The sequence below is a fragment of the Somniosus microcephalus genome, chromosome 9, assembly GCF_052327205.1.
Source record: "Somniosus microcephalus isolate GS21.2 chromosome 9, FLI_Smic_1.0, whole genome shotgun sequence".
Taxonomy (NCBI): Eukaryota; Metazoa; Chordata; class Chondrichthyes; order Squaliformes; family Somniosidae; genus Somniosus; species Somniosus microcephalus.
The window spans coordinates 206,912,608-206,935,973 of record NC_140995.1 but is presented as its reverse complement, the minus strand read 5'-3'; the positions used below and the strand labels follow the sequence as shown (position 1 = coordinate 206,935,973).

Here is a 23,366-nt window from a genome sequence, read left to right as displayed (position 1 = left end):
TCCGAAACCAAAACACCTCAATAACCAGAAATGTTGCCGAGTCCGAGACTCCCGCAGTGGCCGAGTTAGTCAGTGGGGGTAGTTCTCCAAACTGCCACTACTCGGCTTCTTGGCGCTGTCGGAAGTCCGAACACCTCAATAACAGGAGTCCGACTCTTTGTTTGTTAAAAATAGCCTCAGTAGATAACCCTCTCCGTCATCTGGAATTTTTAATCAACCGGCACCATCCCGGTCCCGTCGGTGCCGGATACCAGAGAGTTTCCTGTTCAAAGATGTGCAGGTTAGGTTGACTTGGCTATGATAAATTGACCCTTAGTGTTAGGGGATTAAATACGTGGGGTTACGGGGATAGGGTGGGATATGTGTCGGTGCAGGCTCGATGGGCCGAAATGGCCTCTATCTGCACTGTAGATTCTGTGATTCTGTGAATAGCATTTTGAGACATAGGGTAGATTTTCACTGTTCTTTGTAGCAAAACCATAAACCCAAATATAAATATTGTACTTACAATTTTGCTACATTTAATACAGAGGAAATATTCCCCCACAGTGATCAATTGATCTAAAATAAATAGTTTTTTGATTCTGTTTTATTATTTCTCCCTTTCTTGTTCAAAGTATCCTCACCACACACTTTCCCCAGACAATAAAATGTCCAGAAGGACTTGCTGCTATACAGTCAACTGACTGAATGTTTATGAGAACAGTCCAGAATGGCAGAACTTTCCATTTTTCCTTCCTCCTGTGAGGAAATACCTGCACATGACTCAAAACTTCACGTGTGGTATAGTTGATGACAGCAACTTGTGGGAAATACAAACTTGAATATATGCCTTACCACTTTAGTACAGCATTCTTGAGCACCGATCCATGATGGCACCTCTAGTAAACGTGGACATTTTTTTTGGTAACAATATTTAAACTTTTAGATGTAAAGATGTGCCATCCATATTATACTAACTACAGTTTATATTTTAACTTTAATTGTGAAGGATTAATCTGTCTTTAATTCTCTTTGTTTTTTCTTCCAGAAACCAGCAAACATCCTAGTAATGGGGGAAGGGCCAGAACGAGGGCGTGTAAAAATAGGTAAATATCACTATTTCAAACATGATGCAATATATTTTCCTCTGTGTGTAAAGTTAAAGGATGTAGAGTTTCCTTTTAGACCGCAAGGACAAGTCTATGAAGTTAGTTAGAGAACAGGTTAAGGAAATACTGGAGCTTTTCGAGAAGCACCACTAGAACTGCATGGAAGCTCTGTGCATGGCTTAAAGAGGGATGCTTAGTCAAGTCAACTTAAAACTAAAACATAAACCAAAAATAATTCATTTTGATGTGACATGGAGTTTATTGGACTATGTTTCATGTTCCCTCAACTGGGAAACAGTCAGTAGGAGAAAAAGAAGAAGCCTCACCCTGGTCACAGTTCAGTACTGTACTGTCAAAACTCAACCCTGCTTTGTTGACATGGAGACCCGAGTACAAGATTGACTAGTATTATTTTAGATCAATGGAAATATAACACCCATTATACTTGCAATTACTGTCAGCATGTTATTAAAAATACAGTATCCAATGGTACATTATGTGAGATGATTTCTCATGAATTTTCAATTCCCCCTTAAATAAAACAGACTAGGCACATAGACTGAAGACTCTGACAGGATTCCCAGACTATTTTTCCTTTGATGTAGAGGCAGTATCTTTAAAGAGTGTTTTTAACAAACAATATTGAAGCAGGCACCCAACACAGTACACTGAGTTAAGGTCTAGGTATCTCATCTTGCTGTTGGTCACACCCTCCTAGCAATATAACAGAGGAAATTACATATTGAGATAGCTATCACTAAGATATATTCCTATAAAATTAGCCCCTACGGGGACCCTATTGGCACAAACAATTGTATTTTGGGCAGCCTGATATGGATTGAAGGAGCAAAGAAAACCCATTTGAGACAGACTTTCACATTGAGTAGTTTGACTAGCATAATTGAAATGCAACTGAGCCCCACGCATTGACCATGTGCAAGCCAACTTTGACAAAGCAAAAAAGGAACCTTACATTGACACAGCTGCCTGAAGTATTTGTTTTAATCAAATTTACCCAAACTATCTAAAATAAAGACAGAAATTCTTGTGTTTGTCAGTACACGTCTGTAGTGCAACATCTATTGTATAAATTGGTCTCTTTAGAACTCAATCATAAGAAACAACAGGGCTTTCTGCCTAGAAAGTTCACTGCTTCACGAGCTAGGGATTCCTCCTTGCATTACATTTATCCCACAACCAAACTCATGTAGTCAAATATGATTCTGCTCATGGGACAAATGGAGGAACTTCTAGCCATTAGAAAAACCTTCACTGAATTTATCACATAATCTACCATTCGTAGGTGTGTGTTTGCAGATACTACTGCAAGACTGATCTTAGCCAGGGCAGCAGTTGTGGTTGCCAGGCTGACCTCCGCTTCTTCGGGCTAGCAAGAGGTCGTGTTCCTGAGTGAACTTGTACTGCAAAGTGCATATAAGTGAATGTCAGATGAGAGCAAAAGAAAGCTAATTTGTCCATGGTCACGTCACCTGCTGACCCTCACTGTCGAAGCTCACTGATAAAAGATGGACATTTGGTTTACACACCAGAAGGTGCTGCTGCATGTGGAACTATGCAACCGCAAGTACCTTCAGGAAAGGGAGAGAAATTGGGGAAAAAAGACACAAGAAGCTTAATTTTGTAGACAATTCACTTGTACAAATAAATTCCCACTGTCCAGGGCCCCAAACACCCCTTCCAGGTGAAACAGCGATTTACTTGTACTTCTTGCAATTTCGTATACTGTATTCGCTGCTCACGATGCGGTCTCCTCTACATTGGGGAGACCAAACGCAGATTGGGCGACCACTTTGCAGAACACCGCCATTCAGTCCGTAAGGGTGACCCTGAGCTTCCGGTCGCCTGTCACTTTAATTCTCCACTTCACTCCCACTCTGATCTCTCTGTCCTCGGCCTCTTACACTGTTCCAATGAAGCTCAATGTAAGCTCGAAGAAAAGCACCTCATCTTTTGATTAGGCACTTTACAGCCTTCTGGACTCAACATTGAGTTCAACAATTTCAATCTATAACCCCTGCTCCCATTTTTCATGCTGTATGATTTTGCCATGCCCATTTGCAACATTTTATCTTTCCTGGCTCTTACCTCAGCACAGTATGTTCCTTCAATTCCTTCCTCCCCTCCCTGTCTCTGCACCTGCTTAATATCTGTTACATCTCCAGCTTTTTCCAGTTCTGATGAAGGGTCCCAGACCTGAAACGTTAACTCTGTTTCTCTCTCCACGGATGCTGCCTGGCCTGCTGAGTGTTTCCAGCATTTTCTGTTGTTATTTCAGATTTCCAGCATCCACAGTATTTTGCTATTGTACAAATAATCTGATCGCTTTGCTATATTAGGCCATTATGCATATTACTGGGAAATTTTCATTGGCATTCACTATTTAAATCATAGTATGAGTTGCCTTCTTTTGTGTGTGGGAGTTTAACAGGTAAGGTTCAAAGGTTATCTTTCACAGAAAGAATTGAACGTAAAAATAATGATTTAACTTGCATTTACATTCCATCTATTGAGAATCCATGCATTTATAAGTAAAATAATTGAAATGCAAGGAAGGGAAAAAGGTGAGTCTAATGGGAGATCTCTGCCATAATCTCAAAACATTAAAAATGTGTTAAAGGGATTATGTCCCTGTGACTCTGTTACTCCTATATTGATGTATATTGAAATATATGGATCATAATTTAATTTAAATAATGAGGGAGACCCCACCAAGGTCTTTTTGATGTAACTGTTTATTATGTAAATCATACACAATTTTTGTAATGCAGATTATTCATCAGCCAGTAATTAAAAAGACAGTCATGTTGTAAATTGTAATTTACGTATTTTTAATTTCCAGCTGACATGGGTTTTGCCAGACTGTTTAATTCTCCACTAAAGCCTTTGGCTGATTTGGATCCAGTGGTAGTAACGTTTTGGTATCGTGCGCCGGAATTACTGCTGGGAGCCAGACATTACACAAAAGCAATTGGTAGGTTACTACATTAGGTTTTTGTGTGAGAAATAATTCTTTGATTGCTAAACCTGATGTTAAGAATATAAGAAATAGGAGCAGGACTAGGCAATACAGCCCATCGAGCCTGCTCCACTTTTCAATAAGATCATGGCTGAACTTCTACATCAACTCCATTTTCCCGCCCTATCCCCATATCCCTTGATTCCCTTAGTACCTAAAAATCTATTGATCTCAGTCTTGAATATACTCATCAATTGAGCATACACAGCCCTCGGGGGTAGAGAATTCCGAAGATTCACAAACCCTTTAAGTTAGGAAATTTCTCCTCATCTCAGTCCTAAATGGCCAACCCCTTATCCTGAGACGATGACCCCTAGTTCTAGTCTCTCCAGCCAGGGGAAACAGCCTCTCAGCATCTACTCTGTCAAGCTCTCTAAGAATTTTCAATGAGATCTCCTCTCATTCTTCTAAACTCCAAAGAATATAGGCCCATTCTACTCAATCTCTCCCCATAGGACAGCCCTCTCATCACACAGAATCACAGAAACCCCACAGTGCAGATAGAGGCCATTTCGGCCCATCGAGCCTGCACCGACACATATCCCACCCGATCCCCGTAACCCCTACACCAACACATATCCCACCCCTATCCCCGTAACCTCACGTATTTAATCCCCCTAACACTAAGGGTCAATTTTATCATAGCCAATCAACCTAACCCGCACATCTTTGGACTGTGGGAGGAAACCGGAGCACCTGGAGGATGCCACATATCCCTGGAATCAATCTAGTGAACCTTTGTTGCACCCTCTCTAAGCCAAGTATGTCCTTCCTTAGGTAAGGAGACCAAAATTGTACACAGTACTCCAGGTGTGGTCTTACCAAAGCCCTATATAATTGCAGCAAGACTTCCATATTCTTATACTCCAACCCTCTTGCAATAAAGGCTAACATACCGTTTGCCTTTCTAATTGCTTTATGTACCTACATGTTAGGTTTCTGTGATTCGTGTACAAGGACCCCCAAATCTCTCTAAATACCAACATTTACTAGTCTCTCACCTTTTAAAAAACATTCTGCTTTTCTATTCCTACCAAAGTCGATAATTTCACACTTCCCCACATTATACTCCATTTGCCACCTTCTTGCCCAATCAATTAACCTGTCTATATCCCTTTGCAGCCTCTTAGCGTCCTCCTCGCAGCTTACTTTCCCACCAGAACAGTTAAAATCTTGAATAACAATCTAGAATATAATCAAGCCCTCATGACAGCCCATCTAGACCAGGAACTCAATGTGCGGGAGTAGCAGAATTGAGCAGTGAAGTGAGCTGTAACATTACCTCAGTGGTAAAAGGTTACTGGAACAAAGAAACATCTATATAGCCTGGCCACACTCGCTGTCTAGGCTTACACTTGAAAAATGAATGCTGTGGTGAGATACAGGAAGGCTGCTGGTGTCCATGGAAGCATACCCCAGCAAGTGTTTGTGCCTGCAAGAGAGGCAGAAGGAAAGTCATGAAAAGAAAACACAAGAAACATAATTATGTAGACCATTATCTTATTGAATAGCAGAGCAGGCTCAAAGGGCCGAATGGCCTACTCCTGCTCCTATTTGTTATGTTCTTATTATAGTGTAGGATCTTATCACTTTATCACTGTTATGTCCACATCTACTGGGGAATTTGGATATTGATTACATATTCAAATTAATTCAAAGTGCAGTCAAATCAAGCCATGCTTTAAATGTTATTGCATTTGCTGTGATGTTTTAAATTAGCACAAACCTTTCTACTGGAAGATTACCAAAACAACAATCCTGGGTTGGAGATGGCCTAATGACACAGAGCATTGATGAACTAAGGCACTGTGTCAGAGTGGTAGGATACAGGTTCTCGCTGCTACTCCCACACATTGAGTTCCTGATCTAGAAGGGTTGCAGGGGGGCATAATTATATTCTAGATTGTTATTGAAGATTTTAACTGTTCTCAGGATGTGAGCAGCACTGGCCAGGCTGCATTTATTGCCGATCACGGTGATGGACGGGGGGAATATTGAGTTCAGTAGCAAGGGAACCGATCAACTGGGCTACTCTGTCCTCAATGGCCGTCTCCATCAGGCAAGTGGTGAGTTTTACATCACACTCCTGACCTGAGTTGTAGATGGTGGAGGCTTTCAGGGATCAGGAGGTGTTTCATGCGTCACAGCGTACTCAGCCTCTGCCATGCTCTTGTGGCCACAATGTTGATATATAGGACCAATTAAGCTTCCCCCACCCCCACCCCCCCCACGATGATGAACGACTCAGTGATGGTGGTGCAGTTGAAGGTTGGGGGAGATGGCTGGGCTTTCTCTTGCTCAAGATGGTTGTTACCTGTCACTTATGTGGTGCGAATGTTACCTGCCATTTGTCAGCCCAAGTCTGGATGCTCTCAGGTCCTGTTGTAGGCTGGGATGGGCTGCTTCATTAGCAGCGGATTTATGAATGGAACGGAGCATTGTGGAAATGTCAGCGAACACGCCCACTCCTAATATTATGGCAGAGGGAAGGTCACTGATGAAGCAGCTCAAAATGGTTTTGCTGTGGATGCTTCCCTGAGGAACTTCTGCATTGCTGTTTTGGGGCTGCAGTTATTGGCCTTTGGCAACCACAACTATTTTTCTTTGTGCCAAGTATGACTCCAATAACTGCAGGGTTTTCTCTTTGACACCCCCCCCCCCCCCCCACCCCCATTGACATCAGTTTTACTAGAGCTCCTTGGTGCCATACTCGGTCAAATACTACTTTGATGCAGAGGGCAGCTACTCTCACCTCATCCGTATCCTATCACACACCAAATCCTGCTCACCCATCAACCCTGTTCTTGCTGACCTACATTGGCTCCCATTGCCCCAACAGCCCAAATTTTAAATTCTCATCCTTGTGTTTAAATCTCTTCATGGGTTCACCCCTCCCTATTTCAGTAACCTTCTCCAGCCCTAGAACTCCCTCTGAACTCTCTATTCCTCCGACTCTGGCCTTTTATGTATTTCCTTCCACTTCCTTCCACCTACCATTGGCGGCCGTGCCTTCAGCTGTCCAAGTCCCAAACTGGAATTCCCAATAAACCTCTCTGCCTTTCCATCTCCCTCTTCTTTAAGATCCTCCTTGAAACCCACCTCTTTGGTCAAGTTTTTGATCAGCCCTCCTAATATCCAGTGTCCAGATTCTGTTTGATTATAGCTCTGTGTAGCGCCTTGGGATGTTTTTCTATGTTAAAGGCACTCTATAAGTGCAAGTTGTTGTTCAATGTCACCAACTGAAAAAATAAAATATTTAGGCCTAGAAATTCAGTTGTTTGCGCCAGCCGCTAGCGCCTTAGGAGGAGGAGATGTGGGGCGCTAGGCGGCTGGCGGCCGGGCGCAGCGCGATCTGCGCCTCTCCCCAACTTCAGTAAAGATTTAGCGGCGGCGCAAAGCCTTTGCGCGCGCTCAGCTGCGCGCGCAGATCCTGACGTCATTTCATCGTGCAATGCCCTTTGTGCGCCCCAAACCAGAAATTCAGTGGCGCCGGCCTATTGTGCGCCTGGCGCCCCTAGCGACTGGTAGAGGGGAACGGTTCTCAGTCGCTGCGGGGCGCGGGGGGCGCAAATTAAAGGGCACTCCTCCTGCAGTAGAAAAGGCAGCCATTTTGCAACACTCCTTCTTTGTGAGAGACGGATCTTTGCAGAGAGAAAGGTAGAGAGCTTTCTGGTTTGGCTCAACACTCGCACAGGTACTTGTGGCTTCAGGCCACAGCTTTCCACTTGTCTTTAACTTCAGAGCCATATCATTGATTGGAAACATATAATGGGGGCTGCAATGGGTGCAAACGTTGGCCTTCTCCATTGCATTCAAAGGGCTCACAGACGCCGTGAGAGAGTGGCAGACATGGCCAGACGGAGAGGTGGCAACAGGCGTCGGCAAAGGAGGCCTTACCCACCCAGGGTATACCGCCAGCAGTTCTCATATCTGAACATGTCTGACGAGCCGTGTGTTCGGAGGCTGCGATTCCGAAGGCGTGGTCACTGAGATCTGCCACCTGCTTCGCGGAGATCTGCAGCCACATCTGAGGAGCAGGACGTCTCTGTCGGTGGCAGTGAAGGTGACGGTGTCTCTCAACTTCTATGCCACCGGCTCCTTCCAATCCGCTACTGGGGACATTTCCAACATCTCCCAGTTTGCCGTGCATTGCTGCATCCGCCAGGTGACCAATGCCCTTTTCAGAAGGAGACGTCAGTTCATCTCCTTCTCCATGGCCCTTGTCAAGCAGCAACAGCGTGCAATGGGCTTTGCAGCATTAGCGGGCTCCCCCATGGTGCAGGGCGCCATTGACTGCACGCATGTGGCTTTGCGGGCACCTCTGGAGAATGCCGAGGATTACCGCAACCGGAAGGGCTACCATTCGCTCAATGTGCAGTTGGTGTGTGACCACAGGCAGCTCATCCTAGTTGTCAATGCCCGCTTTCCAGGCAGCAGCCACGATGCCTTCATCCTGCGCCAGACTTCTGTGGCAGACATGTTCCAGGCCCAGCCTCACCCACGAGGATGGCTTCTCGGGGACAAAGGCTATCCTTTGTGCACCTGGCTGATGACCCCGCTCCGTGCGCCCAGCACCCCTGCTGAAGAGGGATACAATGACAGCCATCAAGCAACCAGGAACATCATTGAGCAAACAATCGGCGTCCTGAAGCAACGGTTCCACTGTCTGGATCGTTCCGGAGGAGCCCTACAGTATTCGCCTGAGCGAGTCTCCCATTTCGTGGTCGTGTGCTGCATGCTGCACAACCTGGCTATCCGCAGGACTCAGCCACTGCCACCAGACATTGGAGGACCACCAGAGGAGGAGGAGGAGGAGGACCAGCACAGGAGGGAGGCAGAAAGTGCAAGGGCCGCCCATCGGCGGCTTATTGAACGTCGGTTCTAGGCCCCCTCTCAGGGAATGGCTTGAGAAGAATGTAGCCACTCCACAAGCCCTCAGCCGAGCAGGGCAACCAGGACTTCCAAAAGAAAGCATGAACAGTGCGATTTAAGAACATTTATTTCTTTGAAACCTCTGCCCTTCCCACATTACAAACTAATGGAGAGAAGACCCCCCAAAAAACACAAATCGACCAGTCTCGGCCTTTCAAAAAACACAAATACACCAGTCTCGGCCTTTCAAAAAAACAAATCCACCCTCCCCCTTTAAGAGCTCACCGGCGCCAGAGTGTCTGCCGTCAATCAGCAGCTCGCCGCACCTGCGCTGCGCTCGCCCTCGGGGGTTTCGCCCCGGGCCGCCGGCTTAGCGCCTAATGATAGTCGTGCATCGCCTGTTTTAGCGCAGCAGCAACCTCTTGGGGCGATGCCACTGAATATTGGCGAAGGTGGCGCGAAGTTGCGCCGGGCGCAAACTTTAGCGGCCGCCCGGCTGTAGCGCCCCAAACGTGGCTATACTGAATTTCTAGGCCTTAGTGTTCTAATTGCTTACAAATTTAATGAGTTATTTCCACCTGTGCATGTCCTTCCACCTTCTTAGAGAATAACCTTAAATAAAAAATTAAAAACTGGAAATATGAAACAAAAACAGAAAATACTGGAAGCACTTAGCAGGTCAATCAGACAAGTTAACGTTTTAGATATAACCAGAACTGGAAAATTACAGATAAACAGCATTTAAAATGGAATAGCATAAGGGGAAGAGGATGGGGAAAAAACACACATACTCACACATAGAGGAAGTAGAATGACCTTTAAAGTGGCTAGATTACAAACAGGAGATGCTTAAATGACTGATGTGATAGTAACATGATACATTTAAGAGATACAGAGAATATATGAATAGCTGAGGTGGTGATTGTGTGTGTGTGTATATGAGGGAGTGGGGGGGCAGGGTGCAGGGGTGGCGGGACGGGGGTTGGGTTGGGTGGGGGGGGGGTGGTAATGCAGGCCTGAAATGGACACAGGAAAGCTGTCAAAGTGGAAGAAAATGCACCAGCCCAAGGAAAAGAAAAAAAGCGGGCTAACACCAAGGAAGTAGAATGCCCCATCAGCACAGTGTTCTGATGGAGGTTCCGCACCCCAGGCACCAACCCATCTTTCCCCCCCCACCCAGAAGTGGGAACACACATATTCTACATCACCAACATCTCCTGTCATAAAAAAAGAGGGCGCAAAGCAACTAGCGCCCGGGTGCGGCGATGTTTGCGCCGCTCACGAAATTGACCAGACATTTTGTGGCAGCGCTAAACACTACCGCCACGATCTCCTGCGCCCGCAGATCATGACGTCAGTCGAGTGTGCAACGCCCCGGTAGGACCCCGGACTGGATATTGAGTGGCGCCCCCTGCCTTACCGTCTGCCGCTAGCAATGACAGGTTATGGGGAACTTTTTGCAGTTGGGAAGGGACTGGGGGAGCGCTATTTAAAGGCGACCGCTTCCTGACTTTTTTTGTCGGCGACATTTTTGCACCATGCATTCTGAGAGAGAGAGAGAGAGACTTCTGGAGAGATTCAATGCTGTGTGAAGAAATTTTGGGTACCGAGCAGCACTTTGCAGGTTCATTTTGATTTGACCTTCCTTGCATCGATTTAGAAGAGATTTTGGGGGCTGCTCTCTGAGCTTTTTCCCTGGGTTTCTCCATTGTTCTTTCCAGCAGAATTGATGTACAGGTCTCTCCAGGCCGAGATTCAAGGCTGCAATGAGCAGGATGTGGATGGAGAGCAAGATCGACCCTCCCCTTTAAGAACTGGCCGGCGCCAGTGTGTCTGTGTTCCATTGCTGACTGACATCACATGAGCTTCGCCAGCACTCCGAGTTAGCGCCTCGCTCCTCGGCATTAGCGCCTTAAGAGAGGTGTGTAGTGCCTGATTTAGCGCTCCAATCACCTCCAGGGGCGATAGAAGCCAAGTTTGCAGTCGGAGGCAATAATTAGCACCAGGCGCTCAACTTTGCGCCCAGCCGATAATTGCGCCCCAAACGGGGCAATACCGAATTTCTCCACCAAAGTCTTAAGTTATTAGCATCAGTAATAAGACCCGAGGGCTTCAAAGTGCCTAATAGAAAGACAAGGTGCTGTTCCTTGAGCTTCATTGGAACAGTGTAGAAGTCCAAAGACAGACCGGTCAGATGGGAGTTGGACAGGGAGTTTGCATGGCAAGTGACTGGGAGCGCGGGCACATTAACCGACAGAATGGAATTGTTTGGCAAGCTGGTCATCTAATCTGCATTTGGTCTCCCAAGTGTAGAGGAGACTGCACCATGAGTAATAGATACAGAATGCAAGATTGGAGGAAGTACACATAAATCGCTATCTCGCAAGAAAGAGCGTTTGGGGTCCTGTAGGTGTGGGGGGGGGGGTAAATGGGCAAATGTTACATCTCCTGTGCTTGCATGGGAAAGTGTCAGGAGAAGGAGAGGTGGTTTGGGTGGTGGAAGACTAAACCAAGGTGTCATGGAGGGAATGGCCCCTTCAGGGAGGGTAGGGGAAGATGTGTTTTGTGGTGGGATCATGTTGGAAGTGGCAGATGATGATTTGGCAAATGCAGAGGCTGGGTGGAAGGTGAAGACAGAGGACCCTATCATGATTGTGAGCATGGAGAGAGGAGTGTGTAGAAGCAGAATAAATGCAACAGAATAACCTTGTTTGGTATGTTTTCGGCTGTTACAGTACAAAGAGCTCACTTTATTTTTTATGGTGACCACAAGTTCTATTGACAAAAGTACAGGTTATTATCTACTGATGGATTTATGCCTTTCAGCTATACTTTTGTGATGAGCAATAAAAAAGGGATTTTCAGGTGGCAATTTTATGTGCTCTGTTAAATTTTGAAGGGCTACATCTTCAGTTATTACAGTAGAAAAATGTATCTTAATGTCATGCTGAGTGCAGTAAATTATTAAATAAAAATTCTGCTTACAAAAGTGATAGCAGGTTATGTCAGCATAAGCAGCAACCTGACAAAGAAAACTGGAAAGGAAAATTGAAATAAAAGGAAATTTAGTCTTGTGAAGTAATTCAATTTTGTTTGTGGTGCAACATAGACATAAGACTTCTATCATAAATTAATCCTAAGTAGCTGCAGTGATTTCATTTAAGTTGATGGTAGATTATACTATATTGTACTTGATCTCCTGCAGAGATTATGCACTGTTTTGAGCTTAAAGGTCATTGAAGAGTCAAGATGCTAATCCATTCAGTATTCAGTATACTGTATTAAAATTATGGGTGTATAACCCGTTTTGATGGAGTCAGTCTTTAATGGTAAAGCCACTGGTTTTCAATTTTCACAGAAAAATTAAAAGAAATTTAGAATGCAATCCCCAGCCACTGTAAGCCATAAACCTGATTATATAGGACTAGCAGTCCCTTTGTATCTTATAAGCAAGGCCATTGGCTTTCTGCTTTCACAGAAAATAGATGGAATCCTCAAGGTACCAGAATCCCATTTAATTGAAATGGAAATTGTGAGAGAACCACGAGGGAAGAACCTACTTGACCAGTCTACCTGTCGCAGATATCTGTCCATGATAGACAGACTTGCATTTATATAGCACCTTTCATGACCACCGGACGTCCCAAAGTGCGTTACAGCCAATTAAGTACTTTTGAAGTGTAGTCACTTGTAATATAAGAAACGCTGCAGCCAATTTGCACACAGCAAGCTCCCACAAACAGCACTGAATTAAATAACCAGATAATCTGTTTTTAGTGATGTTGATTGAGTGATAAACATTGGCCAAGACACCAGGGATAACTCCCCTGCTCTTCTTCAAAATAGTGCCATGGGATCTTTTACATCCACCTGAGAGGACAGACTCAGTTTAACATCTCAATCGAAAGACAGCACCTCCAACAATGCAGCACTCCCTCAGTACTGCACTTCAGTGTCAGCCTAGATTTTTGTGCTCAAGTCTCTGGAGTGGGACTTGAACCCACAATCTTCTGACGTAGAGGCGAGAGTGCTACCCACTGAGCCACAGCTGACACCCAGATAGTATTGGTACGAGTGATCACCGCACAGTTCTTGTGGAGACGAAGTCCCGTCTTCACACTGAGGACACGCTCCATTGTGCTGTGTGGCACCGTGCTAAATGGGATAGATTCAGAACAAATCTAGTAGCTCAGATCAGGCATCCATGAGCGCTGTGAGCCATCAGCAGCAGCAGAATTGTATTCCACCACAATCTGTAACCTCATAGCCCAGCATATCCCTCACTCTACCATAATCAACAAGCCAGGGGACCAACCCTGGTTCAATGAAGAGTGTAGAAGAGCATGCCAGGAACAGCACCAGGAGTACCTAAAAATGAAGTGTCAACCTGGTGAAGCTACAACACAGGACTTCATAAATGCTAAACGGCAGATACATCATGCTATAGACAGAGCTAAGTGATTCCACAACCAATGGATCAGATTAAAGTTGTGGCCAGGGTCAGGATGGTGTGACTAGAAGTGAGGCAGGTAGTGTTGGAGGAGCCGCAGCCCTTGCTCTTGTCCAACAGGTTTGAGGCTCTTACTCCCTGTGAGGATGGGAACAGGGACTGCGGGGAGGATGAGCAACCTGGCCACAGCACCGTGGAGCGGGGGGCCATACAAGTGGGGGGAGTTAAAAGAAATGTTGTAGTGGTAGGGGATAGTATCGTTAGGGGGATAGATAGAGTTCTTTGCAGCCGAGAGCGAGAGTCCCGAAGGCTGTGTTGCCTGCCCGGTGCCAGGGTTAAGGACATCTCCTCTGGGCTGGAGAGAAACTTGGAGTGGGAGGGGGAGGATCCAGTTGTCGTGTCCATGTTGGTACCAATGACATAGATAGGACAAGGAAGGAGGTTCTGCTGAGGGAGTTTGAGCAGCTAGGGGCCAAATTAAAAAGCAGAACCACAAGGGTAATAATCTCTGGATTACTACCTGAGCCACGTGCAAATTTGGCTAGGGTAAATAAAATTAGAGAGTTAAATGCGTGGCTCAAAGACTGGTGTGGGAGAAATGGGTTTTGCTTCCTGGGACACTGGCATCAGTACTGGGACAGGAGAGAGCTGTTCTGTTGGGACGGACTTCACTTGGCCAGTGCTGGGACTAGAATCCTGGCGAATCGAATAACTAGGGCTGTAGAGAGGGCTTTAAACTAACTAGTGGGGGGGAGGTTTTAAGAGAGCGAAAAATAAAAATGACAGCGGAGAAGGCAATAGAGCAAGGTAGCAGTGGGGGAATTAAAAACCAGAGCGTGTCAGGAAGGGACAGAATGTATAATGATAAAGGTAAAGTGGTAAAAGGGGTAAAAGCAGGAATAAGTTGTCAGAAAACATATTTGAAAGTTCTTTATCTGAATGCACGCAGCATTCGTAACAAAATTGACGAGTTGACGGTACAAATAACTACACATGGGTATGATCTGGTGGCCATTACGGAAACATGGCTGCAAGATAATCATGACTGGGAACTAAACATACAAGGGTATTTGACAATTAGGAAGGACAGACAGGAAGGAAAGGGAGGTGGGGTTGCTATGTTAATCAAAGATGGAATCACTGCAATAGTCAGGATAGTGAAACAGTTTGGGTGGAGATAAGGAATAATAAGGGGAAAAAGTCACTAGTGGGCATAGTCTATAGGCCTCCTAACAGTTGCAACTCTGTTGGTCGGAGTATAAATCAGGAAATAGTTGGGGCTTGTAATAAGGGAACAGCTATAATCATGGGGGATTTTAACTTTCATATTGACTAGACTAATCAAATTGGGCATGGCAGCATTGAGGAAGAGTTCATAGAGTGTATTAGGGACGGGTTCCTTGAGCAGTATGTAACTGAACCAACCAGGGGGCAGGCAATCTTAGATCTGGTCCTGTGTAATGAGACAGAATTAATAAAAAATGTCCTAGTAAAGGATCCCCTTGGAATGAGTGACCATAATATGGTTGAATTCCAAATTCAGTTTGAGGGTGAGAGAGTTGGATCTCAAACCAGCGTACTAAGCTTAAATAAAGGAGACTATGAAGGTATGAGAGTAGAATTGACTAAAGTGGACTGGGAAAACAGATTAAAGTGTAAGACGGTACAAGAGCAGTGGTCTACATTCAAGGAGATATTTCACATCTTTCAAGATAAATATATTCCACTGAGGAAAAAGGGGAGTAAAAGAAAAGACAGCCATCCGTGGCTTAGTAAAGTAATAAAGGATAGTATTCGACTGAAAACAAGGGCATATAAAGTAGCCAAATCTAGTGGGAGGATAGAAGATTGGGAAGCATTTAAAAGCCAGCAAACAATAACTCAAAGATTAATTAAGAAAGGGAAGATAGATTATGAAAGTAAACTAGCAAAAAATATAAAAACAGATAGCAAGAATTTCTACAGCTATATAAAAAGAAAAAGGGTGGCTAAAGTGAACGTTGGTCCCTTAGAGGATGGGACCGGGAAACTAGTGGTGGGGAACATGGAGATGGCAAAGACGCTGAACAAATATTTTGTATCAGTCTTTACAGTAGAGGACACTAAAAATATCCCAACACTGGACAAACAGGGGGCAATGGGGGGGCGAGGAGGAGCTAAACACGATTAAAATCACTAAGGAGATGGTACTCGGTAAAATAATGGGACTTAAGGCGGATAAATCCCCCGGACCTGATGGCCTACATCCTAGGGTCTTGAGAGAAGTGGCGGTAGGGATTGTGGATGCATTGGTGATCATTTTCCAGAACTCCCTGGACTCAGGAAAGGTCCTGGCAGATTGGAAAACTGCTAATGTAACACCCTTATTTAAGAAGGGAAGTAGACAAAAGGCTGGAAACTATAGACCAGTTAGCCTAACATCTGTGGTTGGCAAAATGTTGGAGTCCATTATTAAGGAAACAGTAACAGAGCATTTGGATAAACATAATTTAATAGGACAGAGTCAGCATGGTTTTCCAAAGGGGAAGTCATGTTTGACAAATTTGCTCGAATTCTTTGAGGATGTAACATACAGGGTGGATAAAGGGGAACCAGTGGATGTAGTGTATTTGGACTTCCAAAAAGCATTTGACAAGGTTCCACGCAAAAGATTACTGATCAAGATAAAAAATCACGGGATTGGGGGTAATATACTGGCATGGGTGGAAGATTGGCTATCTAACAGAAAACAAAGAGTTGGGATAAATGGTTCGTTCTCGGGCTGGCAATCAATAACTAGTGGTGTTCCGCAGGGGTCAGTGCTGGGACCCCAACTCTTTACAATCTGTATTAACGATTTGGAGGAAGGGACCGAGTGCAACATATCCAAGTTTGCCGACGATACAAGGATGGGAGGGATAGCAGTGAGTGAGGAGGACATAAAAAACCTGCAAAAGGACATAGACAGGCTAAGTGAGTGGGCAGAGATTTGGCAGATGCAATATAATGTTGGAAAGTGTGAGGTTATGCACTTTGGCAGAAAAAATCAAAGAACAAGTTATTATCTAAATGGAGAGAAACTGCAAAGTGCTACAGTACAAAGGGATCTGGGGGTCCTGGTGCATGAAACACAAAAAGTTAGTATGCAGGTGCAGCAGGTGATCAGGAAAGCCAATGGAATCTTGGCTTTTATTGCGAGGGGGATGGAGTAGAAAAACAGGGAAGTCTTGCTGCAGTTGTACAGGGTATTGGTGAGGCCACACCTGGAATACTGCGTGCAGTTTTGGTTTCCATATTTAAGAAAAGATATACTTGCTCTCGAGGCGGTTCAGAGAAGGTTCACTCGGTTGATTCCAGAGATGAGGGGGTTGACGTATGAGGAAAGGTTGAGTAGGTTGGGACTCTACTCATTGGAGTTCAGAAGAATGAGAGGCGATCTTATCGAAACATATAAGATTGTGAGGGGTCTTGATCGGGTGGATGCGGTGAGGATGTTTCCACTGATGGGTGAGACTAGAACTAGGAGGCATAATCTTAGAATAAGGGGCTGCCCTTTCAAAACAGAGATGAGGCGAAACTTCTTCACTCAGAGGGTAGTAAATCTATGGAATTTGCTACCCCAGAGAGCTGTGGAAGCTGCAACATTAAATAAATTTAAAATGGAGGTAGACATTTTCCTAGCAGATAAGCGAATTAGGGGTTACGGGGAGAGGGCAGGGAAGTGGACGTGAGTCTAGATTCAGACCAGCCATGATCCTATTGAATGGCGGAGCAGGCCCGAGGGGCCGTATGGCCTACTCCTGCTCCTATTTCTTATGTTCTTATGAATGGTGGTGGACAATTAAACAACAAACAGGAGGAGGAGGCTCCATGAGCATCCCCATCCTCAATGATGGCAGAGCCCAGCACGTGAGTGCAAAAGCCAAGATAGAAGCGTTCGCAACCATCTTCAACCAGAAGTGCTGAGTGGATGATCCATCTCGGCCTCCTCCATAGGTCCCCACCATCACAGAAGCCAGTCTTCAGCCAACTCGATTCGCTCCACATGATATCAAGAAACGGCTAAGTTCACTGGATACAGAAAAGCCAATGGGCCCGACACCATCCCAGCTGTCGTGCTGAAGACTTGTGCACTAGAAATAACCGCATCTCTAGCCAAGCTGTTCCAGTACAGCTATAACAATGACATCTACCCGACAATGTGGAAAATTGCCCAGATACGTCCTGTCCACAAAAAGCAGGACAAGTCCAATCTGACCAATTGCCGCCCCATCAGTCTACTCTCAGTCATCAGCAAAGTGATGGAAGGTGTCGTCGACAGTGCTATCAAGCGGCCCTTACTCACCAATAACCTGCTCAACGATGCTCAGTTTGAGTTCCGCAAGGACCACTCAGCTCCAGATCTCATTACAGCCTTGGTCCAAACATGGACAAAAGAATACCAGAGGTGAAGTGAGAGTGACTGCCCTTGACATCAAGGCAGCATTTGGCTGAGTGTGGCATCAAGGAGACCTAGTAAAATTGATGTCAATCGGAATCAGGGGAAAACTCTCCACTGGCTGGAGTTATACCTAGCACAAGGGAAGATACTTGTGGCTGTTGGAGGACATCACTGCAGGAGTTACTCACAGCAGTGTCCTAGGCCCAACCAATTTCAGCTGCTTCATCAATGACCTTCCCTCCATCATAGGATCAGGAGTGAGGATGTTCGTTGATGATTGCGCCGTGTTCAGTTCCATTCGCAACTCCTCAGATAATGAAGCAGTCTGTGCCCACATACAGCAAGACCTGGACGACATTCAGGCTTGGGCTGATAAGTGTCAAGTAACAGTTGCGCCACACAGTGGCAAGTAATGACTATCTCCAACAAGAAAGTCTAACCACCGCCCCTTGACACACAGTGGGATTACCATCGCCGAATTCCCCACCATCAACATCCTGGGGGACACCATTGACCAGAAACTTAACTGGACCAGCCACATAAATACTGTGGCTACAAGAGCAGGTCAGAGGGCTGGGTATTCTGCAGTGTGTGTCTCACCTCCTGACTCCCCAAAGCCTTTCCACCATCTACAAGGCACAAGTCAGGAGTGTGATAGAATACTCTCCACTTGCCTGGATGAGTGCAGCTCCAACAACACTCAAGAAGCTCAACACCATCCAGGACAAAGCAGCCTGCTTGATTGGCACCCCATCCACCACCTTAAACATTCACTCCCTCCACCACCGGCGCACCACGGCTTCAGTGTGTACCATCTACAAGATGCACTGCAGCAACTCACCAAGGCTTCTTCAACAGCACCTCCCAAACCCGCGACCTCTACCACCTAAAAGGACAAGGCCAGCAGGTGCATGGGAACACCACCACCTCCAAGTTCCCCTCCAAGTTACACACCATCTTGACTTGGAAATATATCGCTGTTCCTTCATTGTCGCAGGGTCAAAATCCTGAAACTCCCTCCCTAACAGCACTGTGGGAGTACCTTTACCACATGGACTGCAGCGGTTCAAGAAGGCGGCTCACCACCACCTTCTCAAGGGCAATTAGGGATGGGCAATAAATGTTGGCCTTGCCAGCGACGCCCACATCCCAGGAAGGAATAAAAAAAACCTAAAAGCTTGGTCAAAGATGTGGGTTTTAAGATGGATCTTAAAGGAGGAGACGGAGGTGGAGTGGTTTAGGGAGGGAATTCAGAGCTTCGTGCGTCGACGGCTGAAGGCAGAGCTGCCATTGGTGGGGCAAAGTGATTTCATGATGCACAAGAGGCCAGAGTTGAAAGACTGGAGAAGATTTCGGAGATAGGACGAGGCAAGGCCATGAAGGGATTTCAACATAAGGATGATTATTTTAAATTTGAGTCTTTGGGGACCGGGAGTCAATGTAGGTCAGCAAGCACAGGGCTGATGGATGAGTGGGACTTGGTGCTAGATAGGATACAGGCAGCAGAGTTTTGAGCGAGCTGAAGTTTGTGGCGAGTCGAGGATGGAAGAGCATTGGAATGGTTGAGTCTGCAAGTGACAATGGCATGGAGGAGGGTTTTGGCAGCAGACGGGCTGAGTCGGGTGGAGAAGGGCGAGATTACACAGGTGGAAGTAGGCGGTCTTTGAGATTCAAACATGGAGTTGCAGGCAAGCTGGGCGTGGATTTGGGAGGTGACAATTTGTTCAAGGGCTTTGGAGAGGAAAGGGAAGTTGGAGAGGGGGCAGTCGATTGCAAAGACAGGGATTTTTCATACATATTTTTATGTCCTCTGATTCTACTGGCCTGTTGAAGTAATATTCTGAGATAATTTATACCATTTAGTACTTTTATATACCTTTAAATAATAAGGTCCTTATTTGGCCTTCTTTCTGGAGTAGAAGTATTCAAAAAAATTTCAGACTAGGCCCCAGCAAAAAAAATTCTGATCCTCCTTTTCCTCACTCACTGATAGATTTAGACTTTTATGAAGGGTGATGTGAGTGCTGAAGGCATTATACTTATTTTCTAAAGGGGTCTAAGTTTGGATTTTTAACTCTTATTTTGGTGCATTATTCAGCATTTTGGAGTAGACTTGTTTGTCGGTATGTGCATATTTCATAATGTTCTCTGTTTTTGTAGCCACTCCACCGCACACCCGCCGCCCCCCCCCCCCCCCCCGCCCCCAATCCCCACCCATTTTTGCTCAGTTTGTCTCCGCTGACCTGCGGATTGATAAGCTTAGTCAGGTCTGCAAGCTACTCAATCTTATGTTTTGCAGGCACTTTAAAAAAAATCTTAGAATTCAAGTTGGCCTTGTGTGCTTAGAATTTTGAAACAACTCCAATATGTGTGCTGTCTCAGGAATGAAGTATGTTAATTTGTTTGCATGGTATAATAATTTGTTCATTTTATTAGGTCTGTAGATAATGCAGCTGACCAGGTTTGGATAATGGAGCCAGAACATACTTAATTTGCTGTTTATCACCTACTAGTCACTAGTCCATGAAAACTAAATAAAGACTTCACCTAGATTCAGGATTTCTATATTGCATGGCTTTTCTATTCGCTGCAGTCTCAATCCTGAGGCTCTTAAAGCTGAGTTCTTTGAGATTGCTAAATTTACATACTGAACTTATGCTGAGCAATTTTCTCCATTGGATACTGGACTGAAATAGATAAATGCAGCAGTGATAAGGGCAAGATTGGACTAGCGAGAGGCCCAAACCATCTTGTTGGTCAGGCCTCATTAGCATGCAGCCGGTGAGGCAGCTCCCCAGTCTGGGAGGGCGGGAAATCAGCCAGCTCCTATGGCAAGCCAACCGACAGTTCAGTCTTTGAGGGGAGAGGGAGGCTTTTCCATCTTAAAAAAAACTTTGTAGGCTCAGTTGTTCCATTTCCTAAGAAAATTAATAACTGCGTTAATTGAAGATAATTGGCAAAAGAATTAGGGGGCAGATGAGGAGAATTTTTTTACGAGGCGCGTTATTATGATCTGGAATGCATTGCCTGAAAGGGTGGTGGAAGCAGATTGAACAGTAACTTTCAAAAGGGAATTGGATAAATACTTGAAAAGGAAAAATTTGGAGGGCTATGGGGAATGAGCCGGCACAGGCAGGATGGGCTGAATGGCCTCCTTCTGTGCTGTATGATTCTATGAGTTCTTCAGCATGCATGCACCAGTATTAACCATCAGTGTATAATGCATTCTGCCATACATATATAGATGCCGAATCTGAAGTTTTCTATTCTCAATATATAGAATATATAAAAATTTGTACACGATTGCACTCTCTATTGAATACTGCTATGTAAACATTTCCCATGAGGATTCCCATGGTAAACATACAGCCTGTTACATTTCCCTGTGATGCCAGTAGGTGGCACTGTAATAGGATTTCTCACATTATCACTTGCCTGCATGTTGACTATTTTTCCCTACAAAACCACTCAATGTTTTCTGGAAAACAATTTCAACCACCGTTTTTTTTCTCAGTAACTAACATTTTAAAGTTAAAAATAAGGTTCTTTTAGACAAAATAAAATATTTAAATATCACATTTTACAGTATTATGATTAAATTTATCTAATGAATTGCTTTTGTATCTTATAATTCTTTCATTAATCATTATTTCAACACCTCAGCTTCTCCCAAAAGCCTGCATTTGAATGATATTTTTGCCCAAAGTTGTGATTTTGTTAGTTTAATGCAGATTGTATAGTCTGAGTATGTGTAGTATGCGTAGGGCTGGATTTTGTCAATGGGGAGCTTTTGGAGGCGGGACTCCCACTTGTCGGGTTTTAGTCCCGCTTCCATTGACTTGCGGCCAACCCATGCTATTTTCCCTTGATAGACCTTGTTAAGCCCGCCCAGCGGGCTTAGCAGGCCAATTAAAGGAAAGCCAGTTACAGGTGACGTCAGCAAGTGACGTTTCATCTGTCAAATTCAGCGTTTGAGAGCTCTGTGAAGCTGTCAAACACTGACAATCTGTCCTCTAAGTTCTGTCATGTCACTCAGGCTGAGTTAGACAGCTCTCCTGAGCAGAAAGCAGAAGGCTGCAGCTTTTGACAGTTCAGCGGCCATTCTGCTTTCTGTGCTGGTGAGCTGAGAGACTCCCGAGACCTGAAGGGAGGAAGCCTGCAGGAAGAAGTAAAGGTAAGTAAAGCTTTTAAAACATTTTACACACACCTCACACACTTACCTCTGCACACATGCACCCATCACTCATCTGAACACCGGACATCTCGGTCCTTCCAACCCCCGCAGACCGATGGCCCGCCTCGCGACCCTGGCGAGGTTTGGAGCCATCGGGAAGCCCACACTTCAGGGCTCAAAATGGGGTTAGCCAAAAAACTGCCTGTTAACAGGCAGTTAATTGGCACTAATCCCCTTCCCACCTCGAGGAGACGCGACTCGGCGTGGATCGGGTACCCGCCTCCTGGGAAGATGGCATGGAGGCGGGTTGGGGGTGGGATGGGCACCCACCCCCAGATTCTGCCATTTCCCCGGCAGTCCCGCCTCCAAACCCGCCTCCCCAAGGCTGGCAAAATCGCCCCCATAATTTCCCAGGATGTATTAGTAATGTTCAGTCAGCTGAACTGCTTGCAGTTTCTACTCAGTTGGGTTTTTTTTCAAAATTATTTGAAGAAAAACTAGAGGACAAATTTCATGAGGTTTATTCAGGTAAAGTTCATATTGTGTACTTTTTAAAAGTGAGAGAGAAAAATATGTCAGTGTACTGATTACACACCTGTTGCAGCCTTGTGTTCTATAAATGATTGGAGGGTTGAAGTGAGGTGAATGACAGTGAAACAAGGGGTAAAGGAGAATATAGGGGCTAAATAGACTGTTCAAAGGGGAAGAGGTAAGAGAAGTGATGGGAATGAGTAGAGGTAGAGGTGGGAGTGAGGGGGTAGTAGGAATGGTAAAGGTGAAAGGATAGGAGATGTGATGGAAGGGAGGGAGAGCCTGATTCTGTTCTTCCTTCCGGTTTACATACACACACTTTTCTGCAAAGGCCAATGGATAGCAGTTGGGAGGGGCAACCCTTGTTAGTTTTCCCCCTCCCTAGACAAGGGGTGCAAAGCATATTGTAGCATCCATGCTGAATTTAGCTAACTCGGTGCAGACTGGGAATTAAACTTGAAGCCTACTGTACAGTACGGCTCAGTTACATGCTACTTTTATCAATCGAGGGACTCATAAATATTTTGGCGAGTTTTTTTCTGTGACATTAAATTAATTTTTATCTACAAAATTATATTGTTTATTTTACAGCTTTTAGTATAAAAAATGGGGGTTTAGGTTCACAAGACATTAGAAGGTGCACCTCCAGTGGATAAAGCTAATGGAATACTGGGTTTTACGACAAGAGTTACAGAATATAGAAGATGAGGTGCAATGTTGAATCTATATAAAACCTTAGTAAGACCATAGTCGAACTATAGGGTGCGGCTTTGCGCTCCGCACTATAAGAA

The 23,366-nt window shown here is 45.1% G+C and overlaps 1 protein-coding gene across 1 annotated transcript in view; it reads left to right on the top strand.

Annotated features, from left to right (window-relative positions):
- The window catches only part of cdk19 (cyclin dependent kinase 19), a 351,351-nt gene that overhangs the window by 184,059 nt on the left and 143,926 nt on the right, over window positions 1-23,366 (top strand). Inside the window, exons 5-6 of the mRNA XM_085997816.1 lie at window positions 1,031-1,088; window positions 3,952-4,083. Coding sequence (XP_085853942.1) covers window positions 1,031-1,088; window positions 3,952-4,083 — 190 coding nt within the window. The remainder of the gene's footprint in view (window positions 1-1,030; window positions 1,089-3,951; window positions 4,084-23,366) is intronic.